At 51.9% G+C, this 14,335-nt stretch overlaps 3 protein-coding genes across 16 annotated transcripts; 1 reads left to right on the forward strand and 2 right to left on the reverse strand.

The window, feature by feature from the left end:
• Positions 1-439: 439 nt before the first annotated feature.
• Positions 440-5,679, reverse strand: JMJD6 (jumonji domain containing 6, arginine demethylase and lysine hydroxylase). Of its 6 annotated transcripts, none has more exons than XR_011650424.1 (7): positions 5,406-5,679; positions 4,508-4,896; positions 3,960-4,246; positions 3,078-3,213; positions 2,516-2,604; positions 1,652-1,790; positions 440-852 (listed from the first exon to the last, which is right to left on the reverse strand). XR_011650424.1 is itself a non-coding variant. In XM_045190152.2 (7 exons), exons 1-7 carry the CDS (start codon positions 5,532-5,534, stop codon positions 721-723), a joined length of 1,263 nt encoding a protein of 420 aa, XP_045046087.1. In that variant the 5' UTR covers positions 5,535-5,679; the 3' UTR covers positions 440-720. The 6 variants fall into 6 exon arrangements, 4 of the variants coding, with proteins under 4 accessions (XP_045046087.1, XP_024409494.1, XP_045046088.1 ...); XM_045190152.2 differs by having other exon boundaries at positions 3,116-3,213; XR_006654543.2 differs by having other exon boundaries at positions 714-852; positions 2,516-2,609.
• A 195-nt stretch (positions 5,680-5,874) lies between these two features.
• Positions 5,875-10,633, forward strand: METTL23 (methyltransferase 23, arginine). 3 transcript variants are annotated; one of them, XM_024553733.4, is made up of 5 exons: positions 5,875-6,276; positions 8,123-8,227; positions 9,721-9,958; positions 10,040-10,124; positions 10,264-10,633. In XM_024553733.4, exons 2-5 carry the CDS (start codon positions 8,144-8,146, stop codon positions 10,427-10,429), a joined length of 573 nt encoding a protein of 190 aa, XP_024409501.1. In that variant the 5' UTR covers positions 5,875-6,276; positions 8,123-8,143; the 3' UTR covers positions 10,430-10,633. The 3 variants fall into 3 exon arrangements, with proteins under 3 accessions (XP_024409501.1, XP_053786472.1, XP_024409502.1); XM_053930497.2 differs by having other exon boundaries at positions 5,893-5,914; XM_024553734.4 differs by lacking the exon at positions 5,875-6,276 and having other exon boundaries at positions 8,123-8,210.
• Positions 10,634-10,867: 234 nt separating this feature from the next.
• SRSF2 (serine and arginine rich splicing factor 2) lies at positions 10,868-14,109 on the reverse strand. 7 transcript variants are annotated; one of them, XR_006654545.3, is made up of 5 exons: positions 13,517-14,107; positions 12,945-13,255; positions 12,563-12,666; positions 11,832-11,928; positions 10,868-11,319 (listed from the first exon to the last, which is right to left on the reverse strand). XR_006654545.3 is itself a non-coding variant. In XM_045190154.3 (3 exons), the coding sequence occupies exons 1-2, from the start codon at positions 13,876-13,878 to the stop codon at positions 12,952-12,954; spliced, it is 630 nt and encodes a 209-aa protein (XP_045046089.1). In that variant the 5' UTR covers positions 13,879-14,109; the 3' UTR covers positions 10,868-11,928; positions 12,945-12,951. The 7 variants fall into 7 exon arrangements, 3 of the variants coding, with proteins under 3 accessions (XP_045046089.1, XP_071075523.1, XP_024409499.1); XR_002974178.4 differs by having other exon boundaries at positions 10,868-11,928; XR_002974179.4 differs by having other exon boundaries at positions 11,832-12,666.
• Between the last annotated feature and the right edge of the window lie 226 nt (positions 14,110-14,335).

Raw genomic sequence — 14,335 nt, forward strand, 5'->3', positions numbered from 1 at the left:
CCTGTGGCCTCGCCCTCACTGATTTCACTGTGCGTTTTAACTTCTTTAAATCGATTCTGGTTTTTAAACATTGGAGACACGATTCAGATTTTATTCAAAAAGTCTTGAGTTTTCTGCCTCTGTCCAGCTTAGCCCGACCGTCAAAGCAGCTACGACAAAATGGGAAGAAAGGAGCCACACCTCAAGCCTGTGGATGCTGGGGAGGGCCCACCCCTCAAGCCTGTGGATGCTGGGGAGGGCCCACCCCTCAAGCCTGTGGATGCTGGGGAGGGGGAGGGCCCTGGGGAGGGGGAGGGCCCACCCCTTCCCCATTACTGCTGTTGTGATATCCCCATCGAGGGCACAGAGCTCTGCAGTCACTCCCCTCCCCCAAGGCCACGACAGGAAGAGCAGTACAGGAAGGTTCTGGTGTTCTCAAAGAAAAGAAAACTCAAAGATGTAAAATGCATTTCATTTTTATTAAATAATGTAAAGGGTTTCCTTGGCACTGTCCACATAGATCCTTGCCTTTGCGCACAGAACGAGCCACGGGGATCTGCACCGGGAGCGGACAGAAAGGCTGCCGCAGCAAACGCTAAGTGAGCGGCCTCACTCCAGGAGCGGCCTCACTCGCTGGCTCTCGCCAGCCCTCCCCGCGTCTGCAGGGGCCGACAGCCGCCCTCCCTGGGCCTTGCCCCTGGCCGCGGCACATCCTCCGACAGCGATGAGAGTCATGCTCGGTCACCTGGAGGAGCTGCGCTCTTTGCTCGCGCAGTCATCCTGGGATGCAGTGTCCCCATTGCCCACCATGCTGCAAGTCCTCCTCTTCTTCCTGCGGTGCGTCGTGCCGTCACCTTCAGACCCCGACTCGCACTGGACATGGGGGAAACACAGAAACTCAACCCAGATGGAACCTCAGGAGACAGCCCGCACATCGTCCACTTCCCCCCAAGCAGAGCAGCTGCCTGTGACCACCTCGCAACCCAGCCTGGGCAGCCACCGCCTTGGACACTCCTGGTTCCTAACGAACGCAAGTCTTCCGGCAGGTGGCCAACACCCCGTGCTCGCTAGTGGCAGGGCCATCTGACACCAGCCTAGTTGCTTTGAGGACGTGTGCGGGTGCTCGGAGACTGCGCCAGGGGGCCTCACATGGCCTGCGCTGCCTGGGGCAGGAAGGCGAGCACCGCACTTACCACTCACAGCACATGCCCCGCCCACCCCATAGAAAGACTGAATCAGTGGAGAAGTACTTAGGGAACAGAAATTCCTTCTACACAGGGCACAGGACCTGCTCACCCGGTATTATGGGAGCTTTACGAAGTCACTGAATTTGCTGGGTTTCTAGGCTCACAATTTACCCCCACAGGGAAAATTTTTGACCTGGATTTTGTGCTCAGAATGCTCGAAGTTTGGGTTTCGACACTGCTGTTTGCTGGCTGTGTGGTCCCGGGCCACTTACTTACTGAAATCCTCAACTAGTCCTTTAACCTCTTGAGGATACTGTGATGATTCACAGACACACACAGCTATAAAGGGGACAAAATTCACTCCGCAGCAGGAAAGATGGCAGTTGGAGTTCACGTCTTTCTCGCTTCTGGATGGGAGGAGGGAGAGTCGCAGCTGGCTTCTACGGGGACGGGCCCCGGAGGCCTGGCGAGGGGGCGGGCCTCACCTCTGAGTCGGAGTCAGACGAGCTGGAGCTGGAGGAGCTGGACGAGTCGCTGGAGCTGTCCGAGGCGATTCCCGTGGATTCCTGCAGGTCAACGGAGTCCGCCAGGACCGCCAGCTCGGGGCGCTCCTGCTTCAAGATCCTGAGGCACAAGAAACCTTGTTCTCAGTGCTGGGATGGGCAGCGGCGCCCACACACACTCCAGACTCAGCCGGAGACCGTCCCTCTCAGAGGCGCCCAGGACTGCCAGGTGCCCGTAGGGAAAGAGGGCTGCAGAGCGGCCAGGACACGCAGATCCGCAGGCTGGGAACGAAAGCCCTAACGTGCTGCTCAGTCAGGCTTTTCCCAAAGAGAACTGGCTCCACGTGACTTCCCGCCACTGCGCGCGGGCTGGGGTGTGCCTGCCGTGAGGCAACGTTGCCTTGAGTTAGTCTCAGTTTTTTCCCCTTGGGAGACAGTCTGTCGTCCTCATTTTTTCCCTGAACTTCTCCTAGCTGATTTTTTTTTAACCTTCCTATCCACAGGACAGCACTTAACGGCTGCAGTCGGGCTCGGTGAGGCTCTGTTTGTGGGAGGAAGCAACTAGGTCTGTAAGAAATAAGAAGTGTCAAGTACAGAGAGGGTCCCCTCATCAGGGATGAAATGGAACTGGACCATCGGAGGCCGCAGCCCTCCCCTAGGAACTACGCGGTGTCCGCTGAGACCAAGGACAAGACCCTGCCGCAGGTAAGGCCGTCGGAGCACGCGGCAGCCTACAAGAGGGAGAGCTGGCCTCACATGCCTGAGAGTCTGGGGAGAACGAGCCGCCACCCCTGCTGCCCTCTCAGCAGGGGCTGAGCGCTGAACCAGCCGGCATCCCTCTCTTACCCCGCGAGCTGGTCCCTCCAGGTCAGGGTTGGGACACAGAGGCACGGGGTGGCTGGGGGTGGCGTGCACTGCCGCTGCCCGTGCTGTATCTGTTCTGTGGATAAACAAAGGAGCTAAGTCTCCAGGGCAGTGACCTCACTCGCAAGAACTGAAGGTAGTAAGCTCAAATGGGAATAACACTTCTGGGTAAGAAAAAGAAACACCCAAAACAAAACCCAAACAAAATGACTTCCTTTGCTAGCGCTAGCTCTGGTAGCGGGGAGGGTCAAAAACAAACACACACACCCCCAAAAATCCAAGAAACAATCCCAATTATAACCATGTTTTGAGCGACTGTCTTTGATCAGCATGCAGAGCCTTCGCCTGTCACCCGAGGCTGGCAAGCATCCTGAGAGCTAGCCCTGACCTTGGGCTCACTCTCCTGCACCCGAGAGCTCCGGCAGCCCCAGCTTCGGTCAGGCCTGCCTAAGCTCAGCACGTTATCGCAGCGGTGGGCTCTTTCCATTTCATCTCTGCGGTGGGCGTCGGAACAAAGCAAAGACAAGAAGAAAAGGTCTCTCACCTATACCATTTCCTGGATAACTTTGGCCTCCCTCTTACCGTCTTGTGCCATACAACAGGGAAGTTGGTGCTGCTGGCAAAATTCTGGGTGATGGCAATGGTGGTATCAAGATTGAGGACAACGTGCCACCAGCCTCCTGAAATCCAACAAGCGAATAGTTCAGTGGGGTCGGGTTCTGGACACAGTCACTGTGATATCAACTTCATGCAACATCTAACGGGATCTTCAGAAGCTGCGAGGGAGTGCCTCGGGGACAGGCTGCTGAATGGCCTCGCTCCTGATCCCGGAGGCACAAGGGACCTGTCCGTGTCGGGTTTCACTGGAGTAGGGCTGTGCCTGCTCGTTTTGGGATTGTCTACGGCTGTTCTCTTGCTATGGGGGCAGAATAAGTGTGTCCTCTCCTCGTCCAAATTAGTGAGTTCTTCGGCCTCTCGCAGGGGAAGGCCTGACTGAAACCAAAACGTGGAGAGGACACGTTTGCCACACGTGACCTCTCAGAGGCACTGAGTGTGGGGCTGATTCCCTGCCACTAGGCTCCAAGTCACTACTTCCTGACCCAACCCACCCAATGCCACATTGTATCAAAACCCCAACTTACAGACATTACAGAAGACACTAGGTAAACACTAAGGATAAAAATGAGTAAGAACTTCATTTGCAGAAAGTTACCAATCGTCACTATGTATTTAGGTGTTAAGAAAGGCCACGGCGGCCCCCTCAAAACTTGCCAGCACAGTGACCTATCACTGTCAGAGGTGGGCGCAGGCCAGTTCATTCAGTCCGCATCCACAGGGATTTCTTTGACTTGCTCTATAGGTAGTTCTGCTCCAAAACGACAAATCACTAAATTCAAGGAAAGACCCTGTTTCAGCTCTTCTGTACCTGGTACAAAGACAGTCTCTCCCGGTTTTTGCAAGATTTCCAGGGGTTTGAATTCAGGTGGCCAGGTGGGAAGCTGTGTCCGGGGATAAATGACGTTGAACCAGGTAATAGCTTCATCTTGCTGGTTCCCTCCCTCTTCGCGGGTCACCTTGATGAGCTCCCTGGGCGTGCTGGTGGGGAAAAGGCACCAGCGCTTGTGGCCCTGAACTAAGGCATTCCAGGCACTGGTTCCCAGGGGGTCAATGTGAATTCCGGTTCCAGAGCGTGGTGGCCCCATCACAAACCACCTAAAGGACGGACAGATCCAAGATGTGAAGAGAAATTAAACTACACACACATACACTGCAACTTTACATACTGCACTGTTATCTTTGTTTCAAAGACTACACGAATTTCGGGACACATGAACGCCGAGTGAATTGTGCGTGGACTGATCCCTAACGGAGAGAGAGAAAAACCACTGGTGTGCCAGTGCTGGACTCAACAAGGGCAGCTGACTGAGCGGGCGGACAGGAGCTGCTGCAGAGGACACTGCGACCGCGCCTCACCTGTAAGGGGGCCTGCGCTTCTCCCCTGCATACTGGAAAAGATCGTCAGTGAAGAACTTGGGCACCTTGTAGTCTTCCAAAAGTTTCCTTCTTTTGGGATGTTCACCGTAGCTGCTGTCAAAAATGTAAAGGGGGCTGTCATCTCGAGTGCTCTCCATGTACTCGATGTAGTATTTCATCTTCATCTTCACCGAGTAGCCGTCGTTATCCTCCCCACACTTGAACTTCTGGTTCCGGTACTTCCTTTTTAGGCGTTCCAGAGTCCATTTCTCCTGCGCAGACCAGCCCTCTTGGGCGCTGAGCAGAACCACGGGCTTGTAAGGTCTTTCGTATCGCTCCACAAATTCTTCCACCGACAGCTGCAGCGCGTCTGCCCTCTCCACGTTATCCTGAGGGAATCAGAAAAGATCTATGCAGTTAAAAAAAAAAAAAAATCAAGCAAATAAGGGTGTCCCCAGGACCAATTAACAATGACATATCTAATGGGCAAGATTTTTGCTCCGGCTTCTATGGATTTGGATGGGGGGCAGGAGAAGGACGTGCGTGAGTTCGAGCACGTTGTAGCCTGAGCCACCGCACTACGGGTGGCTTCGCATCATCTCCCACTTTTGTGGCCTTTGACAGCCAGGACCCCGAGGGCCTCGCCATCCAAAGAGATCAAGGGGCGACAAGAGTTGTCTTTAGGGGCGCCAAACGCGTTAGAGTACAGTTGCACAGGCAGGGGAAAAAGGAGACACTCCCTGGAATCATGGCCCCGAGGACCCCGACCTCTGCCGGGTGCGGGTGAGCCTATCGGAACCCCGGGGTGCCGCGACCGGGGCCGGTGGACTGTGCCCCGGCGGAGGTGCGCGACCGCTTGGGGACGCACGTGCCCGGCCCACGGTCCCCGCGCGCTCACCACCACGGCCGCCGGGGTCAGCGAGAAGCTCTCGTAGTAGTTGTGCCGGGTCCAGTCCAGCGAGTCCTTCAGCTCCGGGCGCGCACTCCGCTTGGCCTCACGGATCCGCTTCTTGCTCTTGTGGTTCATCCTGCGGGGGTCACCAGCTGGTTCCGCGACGACTTCGGTGCAGCTCGCTTCCGGCCACCAACGCACCCCTTCCCGGCCCAGGCGGCGGCCGCTTAAACGCCCTACGCCTTTAAAGCCGCCTTCCAGAATATTCACTCCCCAACCACCTCCCGGGCTTCGGGTTGGGCTTGCGGCTCCCGTCTTCCCCGCCCCCCGGCCTCTCCCGGTCGGCCATTGGCCTCGGCGCCTCCAGGGCCCGCCTTCACATGCGCCGCGTCTCTGCCATGTTGGGAAGGTCCGGCCTGCCCAGGCGCCGTCTCACTGCATCCGTGTCTCTGACGCCTGCTTCCGGTTGCGTCACCTCCGGCAGCGCTCACTGTCTCCGCAGCCAACTTCCGCTGGTGCGCCGCGAGGGCTACCTGTTCTCTGTGTCTCATTTATCTGGCTTCGGGTCTGTTCTCCCCGTGCTGTCACTCCGTCGCCCGAGGGGTGCTTTCCCCCACTCTGGCCGAAGGGCTTTAGTGACCCGACGGGCCCCGCGCAGGGCCACGCGGTGCCGGGGAAGCGGCCTCCGTGGGCCCAGGGGCCCCGCGCGGGCAGCCTGGCGGCTCGGCGCCGTGAGCTGCTGCCGGCTGTCCCGGGGGCCACCGACTCTCCTCTGGGCGGCCGTGGTCTCCGAGGGCACGTGGTCCTCGCCCAGCGCTTTCGGTTCTCGGAAGAGCCGGGAGCGGAGGGGGCGGTGCTGGAGGTCAGCGTCCCGCAGGTGCGTGCAGCTGCACCCACCAGGAAGGTTCTCCAGTCCTGCACACCCTACCTACCTCAGGAGCAGTTCCAGCCTGTCTGCGGTGGGGTGGGTGGTGGTGGTGGTCCGCGGCTTCCTACCTTAGGATGGACCGAGCGAAAGCCTTGCTATGAAGCCTTTGGAGTGTTACATGTATTTCAGTAAGGAATCTGGGGACCTTGCCAGGAAGGGAGCCTCTCCACACCGAACATTCCTGCCAGAAAAGTGGAATTCTTGATACCTAATATTGCCTTTGATCTTGTTGAAGGGCTTCTGAATTAATTTTTACCTGGGACCGGGGGTTCTAATTCTCTCTGCCCAAGTAAAGTTTTTGGGGTGGTACTCACGTCTTCCTTTCAGCTCACAGTTGCCCCAGAACTCATAATTGTACTTTATATGCGTCCGGTTCTCAAAGTGGGACCCATTTCTGATAGTTTCTGACGCCTTCACGTTGAAATACCCGTTTGGATTTCTTCCCAAATTTGGGGAGTGAAGATCCTCCCTGGGAGAATCCATCTTCCATCTGCACAGCTCACTGGTCAGAAACCCTTCACTGCTCTGCTGGGTAGAAGCTACCAGGCAGGCGTTTTTGTCTCTTATTCTTGCTGCACCGCCTACCGTTAGAACAGTACCTCACATATTTTAGGCACTAATAGTCTTGTTGATTGGGTTAAGTTCAGACCTTGGTTCCTTCATCTTTGATATTTTATAACTTCAGCCCCCTTCCTACCACCCCACTAGGGACACCCTTTGAGAAAACAAAGACTTGTGGTTTAATAATTGCTGTGTATGTGCTTGGTACTGTATTAAGTAGTTTGCATTGAGTTTTCCTAACCATCTTATGAGATAGTATTTTGCAAATGAGGAAACTAAGGCACAGACTTAAGTAACTTGAGTGAGGTCACACAACTAGTAAATTGCAGACCCGGAGCTTGAGCTCCAGCAGGCTCATTACAGAGTTTGTGAGCTGTGTTGTCTTGCCTGGCTAAATGCCGCGCCCTCACAACTCTCCGCTCTCGCAGCTCCATTCTTTTTCACAGGCGTTGTGAATTTGCCTGCCTTCTTAACCCCTGCAGGACTCAGGTCCACTCAACCCTCTTCTAGGAGGTATTCCTAGGACCATATTGTTTCCATTTGCATACCAAGTTATACTTGTGCTTAAGACCCTCCAGTGTCTTCTTGCATTTAAAGTAAAAGCTAAAAATACAATAAAAAAGTAAACTATTAAAAAGTAATAAAAAGCTAAACTTCCTGTGGCCTATAAGCCCCCATAGGTCTGGTCCCTGCCTTCCCTGTGACCTCTGCGTACACTACGAAGCCCTGCCTCCAACCCCTAGGCTGGGCTTTCTGTTGGCCCGCAAGAGACGTCAGTTCCTGCTTTGGGGCCTTTGAATCATCCTTTCTCCCTATCTAGGGCAGCCACCCTGTGGCTACTGTACCCTGCACCCCGGGCCACCCCCCCAATACTCTGACATCACCGTTTTATTGTGTTGATAGCATTCTCACAAACCAAAAATACCTGTTTGCTTACTTGTTGCCTATCTCTCCCTAGTAGGATACATAGGCTCCATGAGAGTTACATCCTCAGCCTAGAATAGCTATTAAGCCACTGAGTCTCTACATCAGTGCTTATTGAATAAAGAAATGAGTGAAGAGTGCTTATTACCACAGCGTATTGCAGTTTTACACCCTCCCGTAGTGTGAATTGGGGAGCAGGGAACTGTCATTTTCTAATGGGTGCCAGTGCCAGGCACTCAGGCCATTGTGTAAACGAGCATTCAGATTCCAGCATACCGAGTTATTGACGATACACAAAAATTCTTTGCAGGTCCTGCATCTCCAGTATGGCATGTACGTTTGGCCCTGTGCTGTGGTCCTGGCCCAGTACTTGTGGTTTCACAGAAGATCTCTACCGGGCAAGGCTATCTTAGAGGTAAACACGCCCTCAAGTTTTCAAAAAATACTCGGATTTAAGTCTACATGCTATTTGCTTTTGTTAAATACCGGGTGGGGCAAAGGCAGGTTTACAATTGTGAGCGAGTTTATTGTATTATTTTCCATACGAACAACTGGTCCTTCGTTTGCCCCACTATTTTATTTAAAAATCTTTTGTTCACGCTATTACAGATGTCCACCATTTCCTCCCTTTCCCCCACTTTGCCCCCCACCACTCAGTCCCCAACCCCCACACTTTTTAAAATCAGGAGTAACTTGGCTAGCTTTGTAAGGCATGTGAGTGGAGAATGAATTTTACATTTGTAAAGTGTTTAAAAAAAAATGGCCCAAGACTAAGACTTTTACTGTCTGGCCATTTACAGTGGTTGAGTCTTAATTCTAAGTGAAGCCCATTGGCTAATCTGGCAGGAAAGCAATCAAGGCCATCTTCCCACAGGATGCCAAAACGGTCACTGGGCTCCAGCACTGCGGTCTTCCTCACAAAACAGCTTTCCCATTTGCGGAGACCTTGAGATCCGAGTTAAAATGTGTATCAGGCTTTTTCCATCACTCTATGTGACTCGAGACTGCTGGAGGCTTGGAGAAGTAACCTTTGGTCAAGTTTGCAAAGGTGGCACTTTGCTTAAATCTAAAGGTTAAACACAAACCAGAAAAACACCTGATTTTTGCTAAACCTACAAATGAAGGGTAGAGAAGGCATTTGGCGTACTTCTGTCCCCAAACAACTGGCAATTGTTAGGTGTTCAGAAAGATTGAGAATCTGTGCCTATTCTCAAACTGGAGAATGAGAAGCTTGTTTCAATGTTAATACAAAGGCAGTCCTTGGTATTGTTCCTTGTATTTGAGGGCTTTCACGGCCCAGTTGGAAAATCCATCTATAGGAAGCTGTGTTGTAGACCTGTCAGGCTTTTATTCACTTAACAAAACCGGTTAAAATCAGTACCGCCCCAACTGGTGTGGCTCAGTGGGTTGGACAGTGTTCTTTGGACCAAAAGCTCCCGTTTGATTCTGGGACAGAGCACATGCCTGGGTGTTAGGCCAGGTTACCAGACATAGATATTTGTCTCCCTCTTTCTCCATCCCTTCCCTTCTGAAAATAAAAGATCCTAAAAAAATAGTACCAAGTGGCTGTGCATGTCAAGTCAACTCAGGGAGCTTCTAGAGACCCAGTGTCCTATGAAAATGACAGAGCCAAGTGTCCCAAACTACTTTTCTGGGCTTGTCAGCAATGAAATGGCCAGATACACATGGAGTATGAGCACGATCAGTTATGGAATACAGGGCCTTTCTCCCTATGGGACTTGGGCTGCCCTTTGACCCTATTAACAAGTCACAACTCTTGCCTTAAATGCAGAGCCCAAGCATCCTGGTTTAAGGCATTGTTTTTAAAATGGGGAGCTATCTGCTCCGAGACCCAAATTCTTTGCATTCCTAGGCCAACTTTGCAATGTCAACGTCTAACCTTTCTAGATTGGAGCTGGAGTTAGCCTTCCGGGAATCATTGCTGCCAAATGTGGCGCGGAAGTAGTGCTGTCGGACAGTTCAGAGCTGCCTCGCTGTCTGGAAGTCTGTCGGCAAAGCTGCCAAATGAACAACCTGCCCCAGGTGCATGTTGTAGGACTAACGTGGGGCCACCTATCGAAGGACCTCCTGGCTCTGCCAGCACAAGATATTATTCTTGCATCTGATGTGTTCTTTGAACCAGAAGGTAAACCTTTTTTGCTCAATGGTGAATTTTACCAGAGTTGCAATGTAAGTAGAAATCTATTAATAAGCCCTTTCTTCCCAGATTTCGAAGACATTTTAACTACAGTTTACTTCTTGATGCAGAAGAACCCTAAGGTCCAACTGTGGTCTACTTACCAGGTGAGAAGGTAAGCCCTTAGTCAGTTCACTCAATTTTTATTCAGTTGAACTGAGCCTTACTAATGCAATGCCAAAGGATAAAATGGAAAACACCGCTGAAGCAAAACAGGAAAATCGTAACTTTAAAAAACAATTTATTTTTCTCAGTGCTGACTGGTCACTTGAAGCTTTGCTCTACAAGTGGGATATGAAATGTGTCCACATTCCTCTGGCGTCTTTTGATGCAGACAAAGAAGATATAGCAGAATCTGCCCTCCCAGGAAGACATACCATTGAAATGCTGGTCATCTCCTTTGCCAAGGACAGTCTCTGAATTACACCCACAAGCTGTTTTGGGACAGTGTCAACACCAGTTAGCAACCTGGCTTGCCAAAGGGGACCCAGACCACTTCAACCCCTTGGACAGTAGCAGACCTGAAGATGGTCCAAACTGTTGGCCGTAGACTGTGGTGGGTCACCCTGACAACATTCACAGGCTGTGTAGCCATGAAACAAACAAATTAAAACACCTGTTGAGAAAAGGACTCAAATCGTTCCTTAGTTATTAAAACAGGGCATAATTTAGGTGATGAGAAAGGAGTAACCAGAACTCAAAGTGCTACCTCAGGGCATCAGTTTTAGGGATGGTGGGTTCTGAACTGGCATTTACACTTTAAAAAAATCAGCTAAACATTTTATTCTCGTAAGATAGTAACAATCACAGAAAATTGCACAGGTCTTTTGAACAAAGGGAGGAAAAAAGACAGACATATTCTGAGAAAAGCTAACACCAAGAAAATGTTTTAATTAAACTATAGAAACAATGGTTATAGTACAGAATATTTATGAGCAAAAAAGATACACCATGTTTTAAGTACTTACAAAGTTACAAACCATTTGCTTCCTTAACATTTTTTTGTATTTTAAGTTCATACATGAAGATGATCGTTTTTACCATTTGGTGGAGTGGGGTGGGAAAAAAAGGTGTATTTATCACCAGCTACATGTGCTCACTGTATGCTCCGTAATTTATATGCAAGGCCCGGGGGACTGGAAGTGCAGTTGTCAGGCATTTTAATAAACTGGACAGCCATTTGTTTCTGCACGACAAGGCATCTTTACACAGGAGCAACCGGGAGAAAACAGGAAACAGCCAAGCACTCTGCACTGCAACACGCCACCTTAACAGCTAACCAGCATTACTCAACTGCTACACAACTGCGCCTAGTGCACAAAAATACACAAGAGAAGAGATTAGAATTGTGTTTGGTAAACAATCCTTTCCAAAAAAAAAAAAAAAAATCAAATCTTTTCACCTGAAGTCTTTATACAAATTTGGGTTCAGATTACCATTTAGATCTGTAGGTAAATAACATACACAAACAAATTTACACCAACGCTTGTAGGTTTTAAATTCTAAGGAATGAAGGCAATGCTGAGTCAATCTCTTGACAGCTTAGGCTGTGCGTAATGGCTGCATGTTTCCTTAAAAGTCAGGAGGCCACAAATTTGGTTACCAATCTGTTTAATTCCAAACAAAAAAAGTCAGCACTATATAAACAAAAAAGAAATTTTACCTCAAATATCCAAGCCAATAATGAAATCTGAAGTTCGTTCACCTCACTAAATTACAAGAAATTTGAATAACAGCAACAAAATGGCACATAAAATGAAGCTTGCCACCTGAGGCAAAGCTTGAAACAAGTAAAAAGTTAGACAAAATGTTACAAAATAACCTTTTCAATAGCCAGTTGCTTGTTCCAAGGACTCTGTGATGGACTGAGCATGTGGTCCTTCTCCCCGAGGTGTCTGTCACGTTGCTTGTCGCCACATCTAGGTTTGAAAAGAAGCGAGTTCAGTTTGCCCCCCACCGCCGGGCCGCACAGGCCTCAACCTCGGGCAGGTACGTACTAAGTAAGGCTCCGGGGAAACAAGCGGTTACGGAAAGGTTCCACCCGGCCACTCACAGTATTTTAAAGGCCCAAACTAGGAAATTTTCAAAGGCTACCATCAGCATTTACAAGTTTGTGCTTTCTTGGCCAAATAACCAAGGTGAAAAATATTAAGGGGGGAAAAGGGGGGGGGGAGAAAGAAAGAAAAGGGGGGGAGAGGGCTGTATCCAAATATCCAAACAAAACAACTTGAAATCAGAAAAACCAGTCTATATTTCAAGATAAATTTAGTGTTCAAACAAAACTTTTGGCAATTGAGAACAATGCTTTAACATCTGAGCTACTTAGGGCCCTTCCTTTTAAAAAATAGGACCAAACAATTTGAGTTAAAGACACACTATCCTTTCCCCACCCGGTGCAATACCTGTAAACTTTTTTGGGTTCCAAAGTTCATTGCTGCTTTTTGCGATTCGTTTGCCACATCCGTTAGAATAGTGTACCCGGCCAGGACAACAAGAGTTGAACTGACAGTTTTCTCTAAGAGGATAGTGCATCTTTAACATTTAAAGACAAACCTGCTCCAATACACGCCCACAGAAACTGGTCCCTGGAGGATCAGCCAAATCAGTTAAAATCTGCAATACTGGCCAATATTCTTTTATCAAACAGGAGACCGCAGCTTTAAAGGGGAAAATGCAGACGTTGGATAAAAACAGTAAGAAATAGTCATTTTCATTAATAGGTCTCAAACAGTTTATGAAACAGCCATTAACATCTAAGCTTTAAACACATCCTTTCTGCAGACCCCTCTCTTCAGCATCACTCCCAAAGCCGAGTTAGCTCGGAGCAGCACTCCCAACACGAGGAGTCTTGTTTCCATTAACACGGACCAGCAAAGCTACTCCAAACCCCACTTCTCAATTCGGGTCATGTGCCTCGGATCCCCGCGGACATTACCGTTCGCTTAAGAGGACACAGCTCCTTCCTCCTCCGGAGACTTGGGGGGACTCTTGGAGCGCGACCTGGACTTGGACTCCCTCTTGGACACGGGCGGAGGACTCCTGGACCTGGACCTGGACCTGGACCGCGAGCGAGATCTGGAAACCGAGGAGGACTTGGACTTGGATCTTCGCGCCGACCTGGATTTGGAGGTTGACCGCGATCTCGAGCGAGTGCGAGACCGGGACTTGGAGCGGCTGTAGCGAGATCGGCTCCGGGACCTGGACCGACTCCGACTCCGGGACCGGCTGCGGCGACGCCGCCTCGGGCTGCGGGCGGAAACAGCAGGCGTCAGGGCTCCGCGATCGGCCGCGCCCCGCCCGCCCGCCATTATCTCGCCGCCAGGCGCCATTTCCCTGGCCGCACGCCGGGGTCGCTCAGGCCGGGAGCGGCCCACCCGCCGCCGCAGCGGGGGCACCGCGGGGTGGTCGGGTGGGTCGCAGGACCGCGGCGAGCGCCCGCGGACTCGGCCCATCACCACGTGTCTCCGAGAACCTTTGTGAGTCAGTTCAGGGCCCCTCCCCATTTACCTGCGGCTCCGGCGTCCGTAGCCGCCACCCCCGTACCTGCGGGGTGGCGGTCCCCGGCGGCTGTGGTGCGAGTCGGGGGGACGGCCGTAGCGTGCCATCTGCACCCGCAGCTCGCGGCCATCTAGCACGGCCCCGTCCATGGCATCCATGGCGTCCTCGGCGTCGCGCTTGTCGTGGAAGCGGACGAAGGCAAAGCCGCGGGACTCCTTGGTGTAGCGATCCCGCGGGATATACACGTCCCCGACGCGCCCATACTTCTCGAAGACGCGCCTCAGAGTGTCGGGCGAGGTGCGGTAGGTCAGGTTGTCCACCTTGAGAGAGGTCATGCCCTCCACATCGGGAGGCGGACGGCCGTAACTCATGGCTCGGGAGAGTCGGCCGGGCCCTGAGACTGCGCGCCTAAAAACTAACGCCCTGGTCGGGCCTGCGCGTTCGGCCGAGGCGGCGGCGGTTTCTCCAGACTAGCTCGGCTCGACGCCGCGCCTCCCCTCCGGCAGTTGGCTTCCTCGTGGAAACGTTTCTTAAAGTCCAACAAACGAATAGAGCGGCCTACTTCCGCAACACAGAAGCAACTGGGCAAGTGGCCAACCCCAGCGCTTATTTATAGTCCTCCTCACAAAATGGCGCCCGCGCCACTCAGAAATGAATCCTCAGATTGGCTGGTCCCGCAACGTCCCTGCTGCGTGCCCCGCCTCTTTCTGGCGCGCCTGCGCAGAGCCGGGAAAAGCGCGGAGTCACTGCTCCTGGGAGGGAGGAGAGGCGTTTGCTGGCAGTTGGAAAGCCCGCGAAACGCTCCTTCCGGCTGGGTGCTCTGGGGCC

The sequence above is a fragment of the Desmodus rotundus genome, chromosome 9, assembly GCF_022682495.2.
Source record: "Desmodus rotundus isolate HL8 chromosome 9, HLdesRot8A.1, whole genome shotgun sequence".
Classification (NCBI taxonomy): domain Eukaryota; kingdom Metazoa; phylum Chordata; class Mammalia; order Chiroptera; family Phyllostomidae; genus Desmodus; species Desmodus rotundus.